Source organism: Salmo salar, chromosome 01 (genome assembly GCF_965601325.2).
Source record: "Salmo salar chromosome 01, fSalSal1, whole genome shotgun sequence".
NCBI classification, from domain to species: Eukaryota; Metazoa; Chordata; class Actinopteri; order Salmoniformes; family Salmonidae; genus Salmo; species Salmo salar.
The window spans coordinates 104,725,593-104,746,580 of NC_138291.1; the positions used below are offsets into that span (position 1 = coordinate 104,725,593).

Below are 20,988 nucleotides of genomic sequence, written 5' to 3' on the forward strand. Positions count from 1 at the left end.
TGTCACACAGACCAGCCTATCAATCAGCCTGTCAATACGTCTGCTGTCAGCATGTGCATTTCTGTTGTTTATCTGGGGGTAGAAATCTAAGTCAAAGCTTTTGACTGCCAATACATTTTTTGGGGGGTGTAAATTCTTATTTACAATGACGGCCTACACCGGCCAAACCCGGACGACGCTGGGACAATTGTGCACCGCCCTATGGGAATCCCAATCACGGCCAGATGTGATACAGCCTGGATTCAAACCAGGGACTGTAGTGACACCTCTTGCACTGAGATACAGTGCCTTAGACCGCTGCGCCACTCGGGAGCCTAATAATGTAAACATTAACATCATTTGGAAGTCTTTGTTGCATACAGTAATAACCTCGCAATGTTGACCTACAAACTCAAGAGTTCCACTACAGTGAGTATCAGTAGAGTGGTTAAACAGCAGTGAGTATCAGTAGAGTGGTTAAACTACAGTGAGTATCAGTAGAGTGGTTAAACTACAGTGAGTATCAGTAGAGTGGTTAAACTACAGTGAGTATCAGTAGAGTGGTTAAACTACAGTGAGTATCAGTAGAGTGGTTAAACTACAGTGAGTATCAGTTTAGTGGTTAAACTACAGTGAGTATCAGTAGAGTGGTTAAACTACAGTGAGTATCAGTAGAGTGGTTAAACTACAGTGAGTATCAGTAGAGTGGTTAAACTACAGTGAGTATCAGTAGAGTGGTTAAACTACAGTGAGTATCAGTAGAGTGGTTAAACTACAGTGAGTATCAGCAGAGTGGTTAAACTACAGTGAGTATCAGTAGAGTGGTTAAACTACAGTGAGTATCAGTAGAGTGGTTAAACTACAGTGAGTATCAGTAGAGTGGTTAAACTACAGTGAGTATCAGTAGAGTGGTTAAACTACAGTGAGTATCAGTAGAGTGGTTAAACTACAGTGAGTATCAGTAGAGTGGTTAAACTACAGTGAGTATCAGTAGAGTGGTTAAACTACAGTGCGTATCAGTAGAGTGGTTAAACTACAGTGAGTATCAGTAGAGTGGTTAAACTACAGTGAGTATCAGTAGAGTGGTTAAACTACAGTGAGTATCAGTAGAGTGGTTAAACTACAGTGAGTATCAGTAGAGTGGTTAAACTACAGTGAGTATCAGCAGAGTGGTTAAACTACAGTGAGTATCAGTAGAGTGGTTAAACTACAGTGCGTATCAGTAGAGTGGTTAAACTACAGTGCGTATCAGTAGAGTGGTTAAACTACAGTGAGTATCAGTAGAGTGGTTAAACTACAGTGAGTATCAGTAGAGTGGTTAAACTACAGTGAGTATCAGTAGAGTGGTTAAACTACAGTGAGTATCAGCAGAGTGGTTAAACTACAGTGAGTATCAGTAGAGTGGTTAAACTACAGTGAGTATCAGTACAGTGGTTAAACAGCTACTGTGGTTGAGTAAAGCTTGTACACTTGCCAACAAGATAAATAGACATTTAATGTACCACAGTGTGTCTGTTGTTGATTAAAGCATGTTAAAGTGCATGAATTGCCTGTATGTACAGGTATGTCTCTTCCAATGCAACATATAAACACAACCTGCATTGTGAGTCGTGTGTTTGAGTAAAGCAGTTAAAGTGCCTGCAGTAGAAAATGGAATCTTACCGCATTGTGTGTCTGTGTCTGTCCAACCAGGATGAGGAGGTTGGAGGAGATGATTGACAGGCAGAAGTTGATTAGGATGATGGACCGCTCAGACCGGATATATCTGGAATAACGGGAAGTACTGGATCAACAAATGAAAAATGACAATCAACACAACAGCACAACAATCACCAATCAACAATCTTCCATTACTACTAGGACATTACTACTAGGCCATTACTATTAGGCCATTACTACTAGGCCATTACTACTAGGCCACTACTACTAGGCCACTACTACTAGGCCACTACTACTAGGCCATTACTACTAGGCCACTACTACTAGGCCATTACCACCAGGCCATTACTACTAGGCCATTACTACTAGGCCACTACTACTAGGCCATTACTACTAGGCCATTACTACTAGGCCATTACTACTAGGCCACTACTACTAGGCCATTACCACCAGGCCATTACTACCAGGCCATTATTACCAGGCCATTACTATTAGGCCATTACTACTAGGCCATTACTACTAGGCCACTACGACTAGGCCATTACTACTAGGCCATTACTACTAGGCCACTACTACTAGGCCACTACTACCAGGCCATTACTACTAGGCCATTACTATTAGGCCACTACTACTAAGCCATTACCACCAGGCCATTACTACCAGGCCATTACTACCAGGCCACTACTACTAGGCCCTTACTACTAGGCCATTACTACCAGGCCATTACTACCAGGCCACTACTACCAGACCATTACTACCAGGCCACTACTACTAGGCCATTACTACCAGACCATTACTAGCAGGCCACTACTACTAGGCCATTACTACTAGGCCACTACTACTAGGCCATTACTACTAGGCCATTACTACTAGGCCACTACTACTAGGCCATTACTACTAGGCCACTACTACCAGGCCATTACTACCAGGCCACTACTACTAGGCCACTACTACTAGGCCATTACTACTAGGCCACTACTACTAGGCCATTACTACTAGGCCATTACTACTAGGCCACTACTACTAGGCCACTACTACTAGGCCATTACTACTAGGCCACTACTACTAGGCCATTACTACTAGGCCATTACTACTAGGCCATTACTACCAGGCCATTACTACTAGGCCATTACTACTAGGCCATTACCACCAGGCCATTACTACCAGGCCATTACTACCAGGCCACTACTACTAGGCCATTACCACCAGGCCATTACTACTAGGTCATTACTACCAGGCCACTACTACTAGGCCATTACTACAAGGCCAATACTACTAGGCCATTACTACTAGGCTACTACTACTAGGCCATTACTACTAGGCCATTACAACTAGGCCACTACTACTAGGCCATTACTACTAGGCCTAAACAAAGGTATATTTGGCACCAATTTGGTGACCAAGTCATGTGATAGTGTAGGATACTCTCACGGATATGAATCAGAAATAGACAAACAATGTTATGTATGTTTGTTATGTCTGTATATTAAGGATATCTATGAATCATACATGCTTACTATTAAAAGCTTGTTATTGCTGTATTATCATTCCCTGTTATGGCCATCCATATGGCCAGTTAGCATATTGCATAGACATACAATTCAAATCAAATCAAATGATATTTGTCACGTGTCGAATACAACAGGTGAAATACAACCTTACCGTGAAATGCTTACTTACAAACCCTTAAATTCGAAAAATAAGAGTTAAGAAAAATATTTACTAAATAAACTAAAGTAAAAAATAAAAGAGCAACAATAAAATAACAATGGTTGTACTCACCTCCATAGAATAGCATAGACCACTAGCAACAGGATCAAGGCGAGACAGGATAGACCACAGCCAATGATCAAAGTCACAGAGGGGACCGCTGAGTACTCCATGGTCTGTAGGAGACAGAAGGAAGTAGATATTACACCTGCTTTGGGTTGGTGCTAAAGCCTCAGACACACTAATCAAAACCAATCACACTGGAAAACGGACCAATCAGTTGGTGTTATTGAAGCTTCACAATCAAAACACTTATTATAGCTGCTTTGGGTTGGTGTTAAAATATCAGCCACTGGGCCTCCCGAGTTGCGCAGCGGTCTAAGGCACTGCATCGCATCGCATCAGGTTCGATCCCAGGATGTGTCACAGCCGGCCATGGCCGGGAGACCCATGAGGCGGCGCACAATTGGCCCAGCATTGTCCGGGTTAGGGGAGGGTTTGGCCGGCCGGGATTTCCTTGTCCCATCATGCTCTAGTGACTCCTTGTGGCGGGCCGGGCGCCTGCAAGATGACTTCAGTCGCCAGCTGGACAGTGTTTTCTCCGACACATTGGTGCGGCTGGCTTCCGGGTTAAGCGAGCAGTGTGTCAAGAGGCAGTGCGCCTTGGCAGGCTTGTGTTTCGGAGGACGCATGGCTCTCGTCCGTAGGGGAGTTGCAGCGACGGGACAAGACTAACTACCAATTGGATATCACGATAAAGGGGTAAAAGTACTAAAAAAATTTAATAATTATCAGCCACTGACTGGAAAATAGACCAATCAGTTGATGTTATTAAATCTTAAACCACGAATCGAACTGTAAAACAAACCAATCAAAACATCACAACAGGTAGGCCATTTTGAGATGTTCTGTATTGAATGGTTTGACCAACGCCAATACAAACTGGATTGGGGAGAGGAGGGGAGCCAGTGTGTTTGTGTGCATGTGAATGCCCGTGTGTGTGTGTGCGCTTTGCAGTTTTTATTAGTCCTGAGTTTGATAGCATTGGTGATTAATGTCATCTAAAAAAATCTGTTGCTTTCTTAACTAACCATTCATCTCAAGATCGTGATTGCAGTGTCTACTCTACGTCTCGAAATAAAACCCTAATAAAACGACCCATTCCCCATACATCTCTCCTCTACAGTGTAATCATATGTCCCTGTATTAATCACATATTCATGAATATTGAATCAAGAGAGAAAAAAGAGAGTCCTATGAAGAAAAGAGACCATTTTCACTGATTGACATTGAGGTGTAAAAAAGACATCACATCAGAGGCTATGTGACAGAATTACATAGAGACTCCACAGAATAGAGCATAGAATTACCAGTGGTGTAAAGTACTTAAGTAAAAATACTTTAAAGTACTATTTAAGAAGTTCTTGGAGGTCTCTGTACTTTACTTTACTATTTATTTTTTTGGACAACTTTTACTTTTACTTCACTACATTCCTAAAGAAAAGAATGTACTTTTTACTCCATACATTTTCTCTGACACCCAAAAGTACTAGTTACATTTAGAATGCTTAGCAGGACAGGAACATGGTCCAATTCACACACTTATCAAGAGAACATCCCTGGTCATGCCTACTGCCTCTGATCTGGCAGACTCACTAAACACAAAGGCTTGGTTTGTAAATGTTATCTGCATGTTGTACCTCTGGCTAGCCGTACATTGAAAAAACAAGGAAACTGTGCCATCTGGTTTCCTTAATATTAGCAATTTGAAATGATTTATAGTTATACTTTTACTTTTGATACTTAAGTATATATTTTTTAATTACATTTACTTTTGATACTTAAGTATATTTAAAAGCAAATACTTTTAGACTTTTACTCAAGTAGTATTTTACTAGGTGACTTTCACTTTTACTTGAGTAATTTTATATTAAGGTATCTTTTACTGAATTATGGCAATTGGGTACTTTCCCCACCACTGAGAATTACACACACACACTCCATAGAATAGTGCTTAGAATTACATACAGAAGTAATTTATAAGATTGAAATGAGTAGGAGCCTCTCCTAATGTAATAAAGCTGACAATCTACCAATGCCAATCAAATAACATCCATGTTTATTTAATCTACTGTTACTGCCTCTTAACTAACACCAAGCCTATCCCAGGATTCCACTTGATATAGGATGTGTCCCAAATGAACCCTATTCCCTATTTAGTGACCTACCTTTGACCAGGGCTCATAGGGCTGTGGTCAAAAGTAGTGCACTAAATAGGGAATAGGGTGCCATTTGGGATGCCGCCATAGCTTATCTTTCCCAGCCCCCTCCCACAGACCACCAGTCATTGTGACATGGGCAGGGCAAGGCCCTGATCAGAGTTATTAACCTGGTGCACTGCTGCTAGAGGGGAACACAATGCTATCATTCCCACAGATCACACTTTTCTCTATTCCAGTCACAACATTTGAGTAATGGTGGAACTGCTGAGCAACAGATATGATTTCACACGTGGCAGTCAGTCGTGAGGGCCCCGATCCCTCATCCTTTTTATTCTCCTCTTATAACATAATGTTGCAAATCACTGGCACTGTTACCTGTCACATAAATCAGTAACAAACAGGAATGTGAGCCTAGCTAATATTTGAAATAAAAAACAGAATATGACATGGTAAACAATCTAATTAGACCCAGTTCATTATGTGACGGTAATCTTTTGGAAGATAACATGACACTTCTCATTGAACACCTATATCAATACATGTAATATTTGAATATGAATTGATGAGCAGAGCCAATACACAACCTGTAGGCTAAAGTCAGTCAACAACATGCACTGGCCTGTGTAACCACACACACACACACACACACACACACACACACACACCAAAGCCAGTCAAGCTCACCAATGCAGAGCATTATCAAAATCATCTAGACAGCAGATCCAGACTGAGATTCATCAAAAGAGACTCACCTTCTCCTATAGGCTACACTAAACAAGAGAAGGACCCCTGATTATGGCGAAACAAACACATCGATTGAAATTCCAACCAAAGCAAAGCAATGAAGCACATTCTAGCACCCTCCTTTGCATTAATCCATAAATGAATAGAACAAAAATCCCACTACTTACTATTTCTCTTGGTTGCTGTGCCAAAATGGCGAAGGTAGATACACGATCACATAAGCATTTTGTATGGGATGCATCGGTAAGTACGGTTTTACATCCTTTACTCGACCAGGTTCCCCAAGAATCGTTCCTGCAAGAAGAAGAGATGCGATCGTTTCATTAATTCCAGCGCTCTCTCACTTTCACCAGGATTGGACAAATCTGAACGGATGAAACCTTTAATAGTGTAACATTGAATCTGTATAAACTAATAACGGAAATCTCAATGCGAATAGGGAAGTGGTAGCAACACGCAATTTCGCCAGGCTACAATAAGCATTTAGCTCGACCGGGAGAAGAAAAAAGGTTGAGAGAGGGAGAGGGAGAGAAAGGAGGGGACGAAGGGAGCTGTCCAAACGTGGGTGGTGCTGATTGATTAAATTCCTCTATAGGCTGTTAAACGCAACAATTGCTTTCAAAAACCTTAGGCTACATATCAATTTTTCTACGTTTTTCTAGAGAAACTATCCTCTTTACCGGTATGTCTTTAGGCGATAGCCTATTGAGCGCGTCTGGGTTATCTTCCGGAACGATTTTGTTGTTCTCTTGTCTTCCGTTGTCAATGCTTAGGCTATTATTATTACTAGGCTACTGTCGCTTTCTTTTTCGGTTGATATTTTTTCATGAACTATTCTAATTAGCGGGGTTTTTATGTTTCCTACGGGAACATGTCACCCTGGAAACCGTGGACAGCCTGAGATTGATACTCCGCTCCTCTCTGCTGCTGCAACAGCGGTGAGGGAGGTTGGCTCACAGGTTACAAAATAGGGATATATTTTCCTAGGATTGATATTTTCCTAGGATGACATCTGTTGCGCTCTTTATCATTTGTTCAAGGTATTTAAAACATTTCCGAACGCAAGCATTGGTATTGTTCAACGTAGGCAAAACTGTTCAGGAAAAAGGATTGCATAACCAATGGTACTCCACCCCACGGAAACGGCGCGGATGGTAGCTGCCCGTTTCCCGGTCTCCCCCTCCTCATAGCAGGTAAAATTATAGAGAGGAGAGGAAAGGAAAGGAAAGCACGTTTCTTCTATTTACTGCCAGTAGCCTAAATCTCCATCTCACTTCGAACCTTCACAAAGAATGTAAGGACAACAAATGGCACATAAGTACATAACTTTATGTCCCGTGTGAAATAAAAATGTTTTGTGTTATTTTATGAAAAAGAAAAAACACCTAGATGTGTGCAATCTTTTTATAAACATCCTTCAATGTATAGGCTGAAAAGTAAATTATTCACCCAGCAACAATTATTTAATGAGAAAGGAACAAGGTAAGTAAATGAAATCCCTCACTTCATCCCCTCACACACACACCGACACACCGACACACACACACACACACACACACACACACACACACACACACCAGGGCAGTGCACGCAGACCTTTGAGGGGGCAGGTGCTCAAATTGAAAAAGTGGCAACCCCCTAAAAATCTACTTTCTTAATTAATATTCATAACTCGAAATTCATAATATACAAACTGTCTCATAATATACAAACTGTCTCATAATATACAAACTGTCTCATAATATACAAACTGTCTCATAATATACAAACTGTCTCTATAGCATTGGCCTATTTACAACACATTGTTCAGTTATTGTAAGAAAGTTAATGCCAGTGATTCCTAGTAGTAGGTTACTAACTAATCTCGTCCATCTGCCAGCTCGCTTGCTGTCAAACAAACAATTCGAGCCTGGAGACGACTTTAGCGACTAACTAGAAACAGATGAGTGAAATACGGAAAATAGTGGCTATTAGCTGATCATAGCGAATTATGAGGTAAATCTGCTGGTTAGCTAGCTAGCTAGCTAGTTAGCTATGCTGTCAAAAATTGTTTTTCATGATTTAAGTTTGTTCTGCTGGTGACATCTCCCTCTTACTAACAAACACTCGAATTGCCCCCTTTTCTGTCCATAACAGAGAGAGACAAAAGTAGCCTACCAGTATTCAAGCTCACCGCCTGTAACCAGCACAGCGCACTGCATGCAGAAGTCAGAGATGACTGCGCGCTTGAGGCCGGGGGACGGGTATAATTGCCAATATTGAAGATAAATTAAATGAGCTGATTTGATGTGCAATTCGTTACATTTAAAATATATATATGTCCATGTGTAAACCAGCTTTTCACAACGAAGACATAGGATGCACTCAACAGGTTGCCAAGTCATCTCTATGGAGGATAGGCCTACTCATAACTGAGTCAAAGGCAGTTAGTGTTTAAATGTAAACTGTTTCAGTTCATGTTTTATTGTAAACTGATTCAGTTCATGTTTAAATGTAAACTGATTCAGTAATGTTTTTAATGTGAACTGATTCAGTTATCATTTTAATGTAAACTGATGAAGTTAATGTTTTCTTGTAACGGCTGTCGTAGAGAGGGGACCAAAGCGCAGCGTGTTGAGTGCTCATGATGAATATTTATTTTAACTCAGAACACTAAAGATAAAATAACAAACAGCCAACAGTTCTGTCAGGTACAGAAAACTAAACACAAGACAACTACCCACAAACACAGGTGGGAAAAAAAACCCTACTTAAGTATGATCTCCAATTAGAAACAACGAGGACCAGCTGCCTCTAATTGGAGTTCATCCCAAAAAACAACAACATAGAAATAGAAAACTAGAACCTAAACATAGAACTACAAAACATAGAAAAACACAAAACACCCCCTGTCACGCCCTGACCTACTCTACCATAGAAAATAACATCTTACTATGGTCAGGACGTGACATTTATTGTAAACTGATTCAGTTCATGGTTAAATGTAAACTGTGAACTGATTCAGTTCATGTTTTAATGTAAACTGATTCAGTTCATGTTTAATGTAAACTGATTCAGTTAATGTTTTAATGTAAACTGATTACTTTAATGTTTTATTGTAAACTGATTCAGTTCATGTTTAAATGTAAACTGATTCAGTTAATGTTTTAATATAAACTGATTCAGTTAATGTTTTAATGTAAACCGATTCAGTTAATGTTTTAATGTGAACTGATTCAGTTAATGTTTTAATGTAAACTGATTCAGTTAATGTTTTAATGTAAACTGATTAAGTTAATGTTTTATTGTAAACTGATTCAGTTCATGTTTAAATGTAAACTGATTCAGAATGTTTTTAATGTGAACTGATTCAGTTAATGTTTTAATGTAAACTGATTAATTTCATATTTAAATGTTAACTGATTCAATTAATGTTTAAATGTAAACTGATTCAGTTAATGTTTTTAATGTAAACTGATTCAGTTAATGTTTAAATGTAAAATTATTCTGTTAATGTTTTAATGTAAACTGATTCAGTTAATGTTTTATTGTAAAATTATTCAGTTCATGTTTAAATGTAAAGTGATTCAGTAATGTTTAATGCAAACTGATTCATTTAATATTTAAATGTAAACTGATTCAGTTAGTGTTTAAATGTAAACTGATTCAGTTAGTGTTTAAATGTAAACTGATTCAGTTAATATTTTAATGTAAACTTAGTGTTTAAATGTAAACTCATTCAGTTAATGTTTTAATGTAAATTGATTCAGTTAGTGTTTAAATGTAAACTGATTCAGTTAATGTTTTAATGTAAACTGATTCAGTTAGTGTTTAAATGTAAACTGATTCATTTTAGAGGGGACACTCTTGACCCAAATTGCTTCGAAAGCCAAGTCAACAAACAGATTACCGACCATTTCGAATCCCACCGCACCTTCTCCGCTATGCAATCTGGTTTCAGAGCTGGTCATGGGTGCACCTCAGCCACGCTCATGGTCCTAAACGATATCGTAACCGCCATCGATAAGAAACAATACTGTGCTGCTGTTTTCATTGACCTGGCCAAAGCTTTCGACTCTGCAATCACCACATCCTCATCGGCAGGCTCAATAGCCTTGGTTTCTGAAATGATTGCCTCGCCTGGTTCACCAACTACTTCTCTGAGAGTTCAGTGTGTCAAATCGGAGGGCCTGTTGTCCGGACCTCTGGCAGTCTCTATGGGGGTGCCACAGGGTTCAATTCTTGGGCCAACTCTTTTCTCTGTATACATCAATGATGTCGCTCTTGCTGCTGTTGAGTCTCTGATCCACCTCTACGCAGACGACACCATTCTGTATACTTCTGGCCCTTCTTTGGACACTGTGTTAACAACCCTCCAGACGAGCTTCAATGCCATACAACTCTCCTTCCGTGGCCTCCAACTGCTCCTAAATACAAGTAAAACTGAATGCATGCTCTTCAACCAATCGCTGCCTGCACCTGCCCGCCTGTCCTGCATCACTACTCTGGACGGTTCTGACTTACAATATGTGGACAACTACAAATACCTAGGTGTCTGGTTAGACTGTAAACTCTCCTTCCAGACTCACATCAAACATCTCCAATCCAAAGTTAAATCAAGAATTGGCTTCCTATTTCGCAACAAAGCAGCCTTCACTCATGCTGCCAAACATACCCTCATAAAACTGACCATCCTACTGATCCTCGACTTTGGCGATGTCATTTACAAAATAGCCTCCAATACCCTACTCAACAAACTGGATGCAGTCTATCACAGTGCCATCCGTTTTGTCACCAAAGCCCCATATACTACCCACCACTGCGACCTGTACGCTCTCGTTGGCTGGCCTTCGCTTCATAATTGTCGCCAAACTCACTGGCTCCAGGTCATCTACAGGACCCTGCTAGGTAAAGTCCCCCCTTATCTCCGCTTACTGGTCACCATAGCAGCACCCACCTGTAGCACGCGCTCCAGCAGGTATATCTCTCTGGTCACCCCCAAAGCCAATTCCTCCTTTGGCCATCTCTCTTTCCAGTTCTCTGCTGCCAATGACTGGAACGAACTACAAAAATCTCTGAAACTGGAAACAGTTATCTCCTCACTAGCTTTAAGCACCAGCTGTCAGAGCAGCTCACAGATCACCGCACCTGTACATAGCCCATCTATAATTTAGCCCAAACAACTACCTCTTCCCCTACTGTATTTATTTATTTTATTTATTTTATTTTGCTCCTTTACACCCCATTATCTCTATTTCTACTTTGCGCTTTCTTCTACTACAAATCTACCATTCCAGTGTTTTACTTGCTATATTGTATTTACTTTGCCACCATGGACTTTTTTTGCCTTTACCTCCCTTATCTCACCTCATTTGCTCACATTGTACATAGACTTATTTTTCTACTGTATTATTGACTGTATATTTGTTTTAGTCCATGTGTAACTCTGTGTTGTTGTATGTTGTCGAACAGCTTTGCTTTATCTTGGCCAGGTCGCAATTGTAAATGAGAACTTGTTCTCAACTTGCCTACCTGGTTAAATAAAGGTGAAATAAATAAAAAAATTAAGTTAGTGTTTAAATGTAAACTGATTCAGTTAGTGTTTAAATGTAAACTGATTCAGTTAATGTAGGAGAGTGGGAGCAGATTCATCTGCATAATATGACCAACAGTATAAATAGCTGTGCACTGACCCACACATTATTGTGATACAGTCAAACCATCATTATTTTACTAATATAATTCATTCAAATGTTATGGCTCTGCTGTCCCTATAGATCAACCAGTCAGATGGGGAAAAATTACACAAGGTCATCATGAATGTGTTGGTAAGTCCTTGCTGACATCAAGGTTGTCCATGACTCTTTCTCAAATGACTCCTAACATGGCCCAGGGTAACACTAGTCATGACTGTAAGGGGTAGAAGACGTGTCCCAAATGGCATCCTATTCCCTATGTGCACTATATAGGCAATAGGGTGGCATTTAGGACGAAGTAATGTACTCAGACACTGAAGGGGTGTAGAGAAATGTACTTTGGGTACCACTTTACTTGTATCTATAATGCTTTATAACTTGTTACAAGCTTGTATAAGCCTGCATAATGTCTTACAAGGTTTATAACATGTAAAATAACATACCATTTCCATGTTTTACATGTATGTATAGGGGATTGTATAGGAGGTATTTATGTACCCTGAATAATGGAATTGCATCATACAAGACTACAACTTTCATTTAATTGTGAGTCAGTTAGAGCTGTCAATTAATAAAATACGGCCCACATGAACAATTTTGAAGATGTCTGTGCCCCAGTTTAATCCCCCTTGAAATTCATTAACTACTGAATGTTCTCATCTAATACTATATGAGAACATTATTCAAGCTCATATCTGTCTGCTCCACATCCTGGAAGTCCTACTAGTCTGGCAACAATCACTAACCAAGACACAGGACACAGTCACAAACTGTTGTAGTTCACTACATTTCACCAGGGTGCCCATAGGGCTGTGGAGAAAAGTAGTGCACTATATAGGGAATAGGGTGCCATTTGGGATACAGTCAAAGAGATATCAAATCCTTTTAATCAGGTATTTAGCAGTAACATTGCACAAGGTCTCCTCACTTAAGGTAGCTAACACAGAAGTACATTTGAGATGGCTGACACTGTCATCACGCTTTACAGCTTCCACTTATGGCCGAAATTAGAGAAATTGGCAAAGTGTGTCCAAAGTCATTTCTCCTGTACTTAACATCCAGGAGACACAACTCTGCTGTTGCTAATTATATTTGGCTAGTCCAATGATATTTTGACATGTAATTAGTCTTTCCACTCACCTCAAAACATGAGTCTGAGGTGAGAGAGAGGAGGAGGAGAAGGAGAGAGCAGGAGAAGAAGAGAGCATATGAGAGGAGAGGAAATGGAGGAAGAAGAGGAGCAGCAGGAGGAGGAGTTATGTTAGGGGTATATCACTTAGATAGGGGATGAGCAGTCTGCTTCTGTTTTCAGAGCACATAGTAAACATATACAGATGGCATACGTACAGTACATACCAATTAGCAGATAGGCCTAGAGTAAGTGACTATATGTCACGTCCTGACCATAGAAAGCTGTTATTTTCTATGGTAGAGTAGGTCAGGGCGTGACAGGTGGGTGTTCTAGTCTAGTTTTTCTATGTTGCTAGGTTCTAGTTTTGTATTTCTATCTTGGGTTTTGTTTGGGATGATTTCCAATTAGAGGCAGCTGGTCCTCGTTGTCTCTAATTGGAGATCATACTTAAGTAGGGTTTCTTTTCACCTGGGTTTGTGGGAGATTGTCTTTGAGGTAGTGTATGTTTCACCTCTGCGTCATGGTTTGTTGTTTTGTTATTCAGTTTATTTATATGTATCGCATAGTTTCACAGTTCAATAAAAATGTGGAACGATAATCACGCTGCACTTTGGTCCGCTCCTTCCTACGACAAACGTGACACTATATTGTTTTATATTTCAATATTCGCTATAACGCGTGACTGGTGAATGCTGCTGGATGTGAATGTGATGTAGGGGAATGAAGGTGCAAATGTAAGACAAGTTGCTGAGGTGGAAACCATAAAGTTGAAACTTTAGAGGGAGGAAACTCCACACGATTCAAGAGTTCTACGTTCACATCTGTTAACTCTGATCACGGTGGCTGATGTGAGAGCCTCAGTGGGAAGCGAGGACCTTTAGTGAAACTCCCATCTGATTCTGGCTTTATATTCAGCAGGTCTTTCTTCATTTAATGAGCAGGTCCAAAGCCTCGGACTATACCTCAGATAACCCTTCATGGGTGGTAGACTGCAACCCGTTGCACCTCAGATAACCCTTCATGGGTGGTAGACTGCAACCCGTTGCACCTCTAATAACCATTCATTGGTGGTACACTGCAACCCATTGCACCTCGGCTAACCCTCCATGGGTGGTACACTGCAACCCGTTGCACCTCAGCTAACTCTCCATGGTAGGTAGACTATAACAAGTTACACTATATCTCAGCTAACTCGTTATGGGCGATAGACTGTAACAAGGCCTAGTTATTTCATGTTCATGAACGGTGCATTTTACCTAATGAAACCCATAGTGGCTGGCAAATGCAATACTTTACCCCAGGATACCCATTATGGGTGGTAACTATAGAAACAATATCGATTTATTCACGTCAGGGGAATTTAGCGAAACAAAGTTGGGATCCTGAGGGGCGCAGCGTGCTAAGTCACTGCAATACAGTGCTAGAGGCATCACTACAGACCTGGGTTCGATCCTGGTGTGTCAGCCTATTTGCAACCCACCTCCTTGTTTCCATGTTGGTGTGTTGCACTTACATTCAGTCCAGTATGAATCACATGATTATGAAGGCATCCATGTATGAAAGTGTGTGTTCTTGCTTAAATGTATGTAGTTCTGTCCCTCTGGTGTTCTTGTCTACTCATGTTCTGTATTATGTCATGTTTCATGTTTTGTGTGGACCCCAGGAAGAGTATCTACTGCTTTAGCACTGGCTAATAGGGATCCTAATAAAATACTACATACAAAACAATGACCATAGTGGACATACAGATGTAGGATCTTAATTTAAACCAGTTTGCTGGAGGCTGAAAATAATCCTGCTGCAACAGGAAATTTGAATTATTATGTGGATAATAATGAATTAATATTTTCGTAAGGGAAAATCAAGTCTGACATTTCAAAATGGAAATTACAAACCTTTTTAAACCTCAAATACATTAGACGTTATACATTTCCTACATTGCATGAAATTTCTCCTGCATCAGGGTGATCAAATTAAGATCTGTATGCATATACAATGCACACGAGAAGGGGAGGGGAGAATGCATGCCACATAGATGGTCTGGTTTTGATGAGTACTAAGTGTGCATTCCAAATGGCATTTGGGACTCGTCTTGATAAATACTCTGCCATCAGACATGATATCCCTTCTAATAGCGTGACAGAGTCAGGTGCCTTGGTAGTGGACAGCACCATTCAGACCACGGCTCCTTGACCACACGTATAACCAACGTTTCATCAGCCAATCACAGACAGTTAATGATGCACTTAACCCACACAGAACAGGGTCTGTATTAATAATTTCCATGTAATCAATGTAAACCACACAGAACAGGGTCTGTATTAATAATGTCCATGTAATCAATGTAAACCACACAGAACAGGGTCTGTATTAATAATGTCCATGTAATCAATGTAAACCCACACAGAACAGGGTCTGCATTAATAATGTCCATGTAATCAATGTAAACCCACACAGAACAGGGTCTGTAATAATAATGTCTATGTAATCAATGTAAACCCACACAGAACAGGGTCTGTATTAATAATGTCCATGTAATCAATGTAAACCCACACAGAACAGGGTCTGTATTAATAATGTCCATGTAATCAATGTAAACCCACACAGAACAGGGTCTGTATTAATAATGTCCATGTAATCAATGTAAACCCACACAGAACAGGGTCTGTATTAATAATGTCCATGTAATCAATGTAAACCCACACAGAACAGGGTCTGTATTAATTATGTCCATGTAATCAATGTAAACCCACACAGAACAGGGTCTGTATTAATAATGTCCATGTAATCAATGTAAACCCACACAGAACAGGGTCTGTATTAATAATGTCCATGTAATCAATGTAAACCCACACAGAACAGGGTCTGTATTAATAATGTCCATGTAATCAATGTAAACCACACAGAACAGGGTCTGTATTAATAATGTCCATGTAATCAATGTAAACCCACACAGAACAGGGTCTGTATTAATAATGTCCATGTAATCTATGTAAACCCACACAGAACAGGGTCTGTATTAATAATGTCCATGTAATCTATGTAAACCCACACAGAACAGGGTCTGTATTAATAATGTCCATGTAATCAATGTAAACCCACACAGAACAGGGTCTGTATTAATAATGTCCATGTAATCAATGTAAAACTTTGATCAGTGGTTTGTGTCCCAAATGGCACCCTGTTCCCTATATAGTGCACTACTATACCAGCTACTGTAAACCATGGTGGTAGCAGTAGCATGTGTGCCTTTTTGATCAGTTGGCTGGAACTGTTTGAGGGTTACAATTTTGTGGAGTTAATGGACCCATAAAGTACACAGATGTACAATGCAATGTTTTCGCACACATATGTCGTTCAGGGCAGACAGCATGACCTGCAAACTGTTGATTGCACCCACAGTTTTATTGTGCAACGTTTGGACTCGGGGTGAATCAACAGTGGCTGGTATCTATCTATCATCTGGATTCTCTGCACCTGTCTGAATGTCTCTCTTACTGAGGGTGTCCATGACTGTAGTCATAGTGAGGCGATGCCTTAGTGGATATCCTGCTATCCTCTCCTGTCCTGTCCTTTCATTTCCTGTCCTTTCCCATCCTGTCCTGTCCTGTCCTTTCCCATCCTGTCCTGTCCTGTCCTGTCCTATCCTTTCCTATCAATGTCCTGTCCTGTCCTATCCTTTCCTATACTTTCCTGTCCTATCCTTTCCTGTCCTGTCCTACCCTTTCCTGTCCTATCTTTGGTATTTTTGATATTTTATGAGGATCCCCTTTAGATGTTGCAAAAGCAGCAACTTCTCTTCGTGGGGTCCACACAAAACATGAAACATGACATAATACAGAACATTCATAGACAAGAACAGAACTATATCAATTTAAAAAAGGCACAAGTAGCCTATGCTAGACAACCATTTTCAAGTATTGCCATAGAGTTTCAAGCAGATTTCAGTCAAAATTGTAACTCGGCCACTCAGGAACATTCACTATCTTCTTGGTAAGCAACTCCAGTGTAGATTTTGGCCTTTTGTTTTAGGTTATTGTCCTACTGAAAGGTTAATTCATCTCCCAGTGTCTGTAAAAAAGCTGACTGAACCAAGTTTGCTTATCTCCATTCCGTTTCTTTTTTATCCTGAAAAACTCCCCAGTCCTTAACGATTACAAGCATACCCATAACAATGATGCAGCCACCGCTATGGTTGAAAATATGGAGAAAGGGAAAGGAAAGGGAAAAGGGATACCTAGAATGGTACTCAGTAATGTGTTGTACTGGATTTGCTCCAAACATAACAGCTTGTATTCAGGACAAAAAGTTTTTTTGCACTGTTACTTTAGTGCCTTGTTGAAAACAGGATGCGTGTTATGGAATATTTTTATACTGTACAGGCTTCCTTCTTTTCACTCTGTCATTTAGGTTAGTATTGTGGAGTAACTACAATGTTGTTGATCCATCCTCAGTTTTCTCCTATCACAACCATTAAACTCTGTAACTGTTTTAAAGTCACCACTGAAATCCCTTAACAGTTTCCTTCCTCTCCGGCAACTGAGGACGCCTGTATCTTTGTAGTGACTGGGTGTATTGATACACCATCCAAAGTTTAGTTAATAACTTCACCATGCTCAATGGGATATTCCATGTCTGCTTTTTTATATGTACCAATCTACCAATAGGTGCCCTTCTTTGCGAGGCATTAGAATCTGTGTTTGAAATTCACTGCTCGACTGAGGGACCTTACAGATAATTGTATGTGTGGGGTACAGAGAGGAGGTAGTCATAAAAAAATAATGTGAATCACTATTATTGCACACACAGTGAGTCAATGCAACATATTATGTGACTTGTGAAGCAAATTTTTACTCTTGAACATATTTAGGCTTGCCATAACAAAGGGGTTGAATACTTAAACTTGAATGTAATCCCTTTTTGAATTCAGGCTGTAACACAACAACATTTGGAAAAAGTCAAGGGCTGTGAATACTTGACTTTTTAATATTGTTTTGCTTCATTGGCCTGAGATATTGTTAGTTTGAATTCGAGACCAGACTGATCTCAGTTTGTCAGTGTCAGAATAGCCAATAATTGCGTTGTATTTGTGTGGTGTAAAAAACAAAACAAAGACCTGAGCCCATGATTTCTTAATCCAGCCCTGTCTATGCAGTGGAGCAGAGAACAAACAGGAAATGGAAAAGTATCTCCCCCTTAGCAGGAGAAACCCGAGTCTATCTTCCTTACTTATGTTAGTCAGCGTTAGTCTCTGTTTGGTAAATATCTTGGATACAAAGACTTTAACATGCTTTAGACAGCATTGGTTGCCATGGTTTCAGTCCTGTGTTATGGGAGTGGTGATGTTCCAATGTTACAGATGCAATCTCTTCAGGAGGAAAGTATTCAGGAGGAAAGTATTCAGGAGGAAAACTTATTGGAAAGACAAACTACTTCTTTTTTGTTAGACTTTTTTTGTATTCCCCTTTGCTTAATCATCATGTTTTTTCTGATTATCCATGCCTGTTGTATTTGACAACCCTTTACACAAAATGACGGCAAATCATAATTTAGGCATGCATGATCACGCATACCAGATGCAGAGGACAGGATTGGGGGGTATAATACATACACTCATGTATTCTAACTGTTTTCCTGCACAAATGAATGTTGGTTCCCTTTGCTGGGTACACATGTTAACCAACAAATTAATTGATTTACACATAAACCATCAGACAAACAGATTACTGATGACAAGAATAAACAAAACACAAACAAATATATTAGATTGTTATGAATTATGCATGAGTTCTACTTTGCTTGGACAAGCTTGTTGCCAAGAAACCAACTTGTGTTTTGTCAATTCCAGTTGTAATAACATTCTCCTCCAAGTGACGTTCCCCTGGTTCACAGTCGCTGTCCCTTAAACTCTTTCAGCCGACAGGAGAAATACTACTGGACCTGAATCTATTCAAAAAGCTCCAATTATTCCCAAGAGACCAGAGAGTTGTGTGGCCCCTGATTCAATAGGAATTTAATTTGGTTGAATGTGCTTTAGTTTTCTTATCTGCCACTGAGTGGAGAAGATAACCCATTTCTCTCGCTGTAACTCATATTGCAGCAGAAGCACAGTACCATTTTCACATTTTAGAGTTATTAAAATTAAAAAGCAGCCATATTCAATTTACAAAATGGGGCTGCTGAGAATAACTGCCGCTATTTTGTACTGTAAGATGTAAAATCTGAATTCCTGTAGAATGTTACATATTATCCCACAGGGATCATAATCTATTTTGTACTGGAAGATGTAAAATCTGAATTCCTGTAGAATGTTATATATTATCCCACAGGGATCATACTCTATTTTGTACTGTAAGATGTAAAATCTGTATTCCTGTAGAATGTTATATATTATCCCACAGGGATCATACTGTATGTCACCTATGATAGATACTGTATACCCCAGCGGTGCAACGTTGAAATGACCTCATTAAAACATGATTAAAACCAGAACTGGTTGAAAGATTGTTCAAGTAACGTCATTGTGGTCAATTTTCCCTACCAGGAAGTAGATATATTAGCAGGCAAGGTAAATGTAGGCAAACAACCCTCAAGTGTCTGTTTATATGTACAGAGCCTTGCGAAAGTATTCGGCCCCCTTGACCTTTTCGACCTTTTGCCACATTTCAGGCTTCAAACATAAAGATATAAAACTCAATTTTTTTGTGAAGAATCAACAACAAGTGGGACACAATTATGAAGTGGAACGAAATGTATTGGATATTTCAAACTTTTTTAACAAATAAAAAACGGAAAAATTGGCCATGCAAAATTATTCAGCCCCTTTAATTTCAGTGCAGCAAACTCTCTCCAGAAGTTCAGTGAGGATCTCTGAATGATCCAATGTTGACCTAAATGACTAATGATGATGAATAGAATCCACCTGTGTGTAATCAAGTCTCCGTATAAATGCACCTGCTCTGTGATAGTCTCAGAGGTCCGTTTAAAGCGCAGAGAGCATCATGAAGAACAAGGAACACACCAGGCAGGTCCGAGATACTGTTGTGGAGAAGTTTAAAGCCGGATTTGGATACAAAAAGATTTCCCAAGCTTTAAACATCCCAAGGAGCACTGTGCAAGCGATAATATTGAAATGGAAGGAGTATCAGACCACTGCAAATCTACGAATACCCGGCCGTCCCTCTAAACTTTCAGCTCATACAAGGAGAAGACTGATCAGAGATGCAGCCAAGAGGCCCATGATCACTCTGGATGAACTGCAGAGATCTACAGCTGAGGTGGGAGACTCTGTCCATAGGACAACAATCAGTCGTATACTGCACAAATCTGGCCTTTATGGAAGAGTGGCAAGAAGAAAGCCATTTCTTAAAGATATCCATAAAAAGTGTTGTTTAAAGTTTGCCACTAGCCACCTGGGAGACACACCAAACATGTGGAAGAAGGTGCTCTGGTCAGATGAAACCAAAATCAAACTTTTTGGCAACAATGCAAAACGTTATGTTTGGCGTAAAAGCAACACAGCTCATCACCCTGAACATACCATCCCCACTGTCAAACATGGTGGTGGCAGCATCATGGTTTGGGCCTGCTTTTCTTCAGCAGGGGCAGGGAAGATGGTTAAAATTGATGGGAAGATGGATGGAGCCAAATACAGGACCATTCTGGAAGAAAACCAAAAGACCTGAGACTGGGACGGAGATTTGTCTTCCAACAAGACAATGATCAAAAACATAAAGCAAAATCTACAATGGAATGGTTCACAAATAAACATATCCAGGTGTTAGAATGGCCAAGTCAAAGTCCAGACCTGAATCCAATCGAGAATCTGTGGAAAGAACTGAAAACTGCTGTTCACAAACGCTCTCCA

General features: G+C 40.0%; 1 protein-coding gene across 3 annotated transcripts in view; it reads right to left on the reverse strand.

Annotated features, from left to right (window-relative positions):
• The window catches only part of LOC106577441 (adhesion G protein-coupled receptor B3), a 350,410-nt gene that overhangs the window by 68,365 nt on the left and 261,057 nt on the right, over window positions 1-20,988 (reverse strand). For all 3 annotated transcript variants that reach the window (XM_082978585.1, XM_082978578.1, XM_082978573.1), the window contains 3 exons: window positions 6,482-6,608; window positions 3,421-3,524; window positions 1,642-1,744 (listed from right to left, as the gene is read on the reverse strand). In XM_082978585.1, the coding sequence (XP_082834711.1) occupies window positions 1,642-1,744; window positions 3,421-3,524; window positions 6,482-6,608 (334 nt within the window). The remainder of the gene's footprint in view (window positions 1-1,641; window positions 1,745-3,420; window positions 3,525-6,481; window positions 6,609-20,988) is intronic.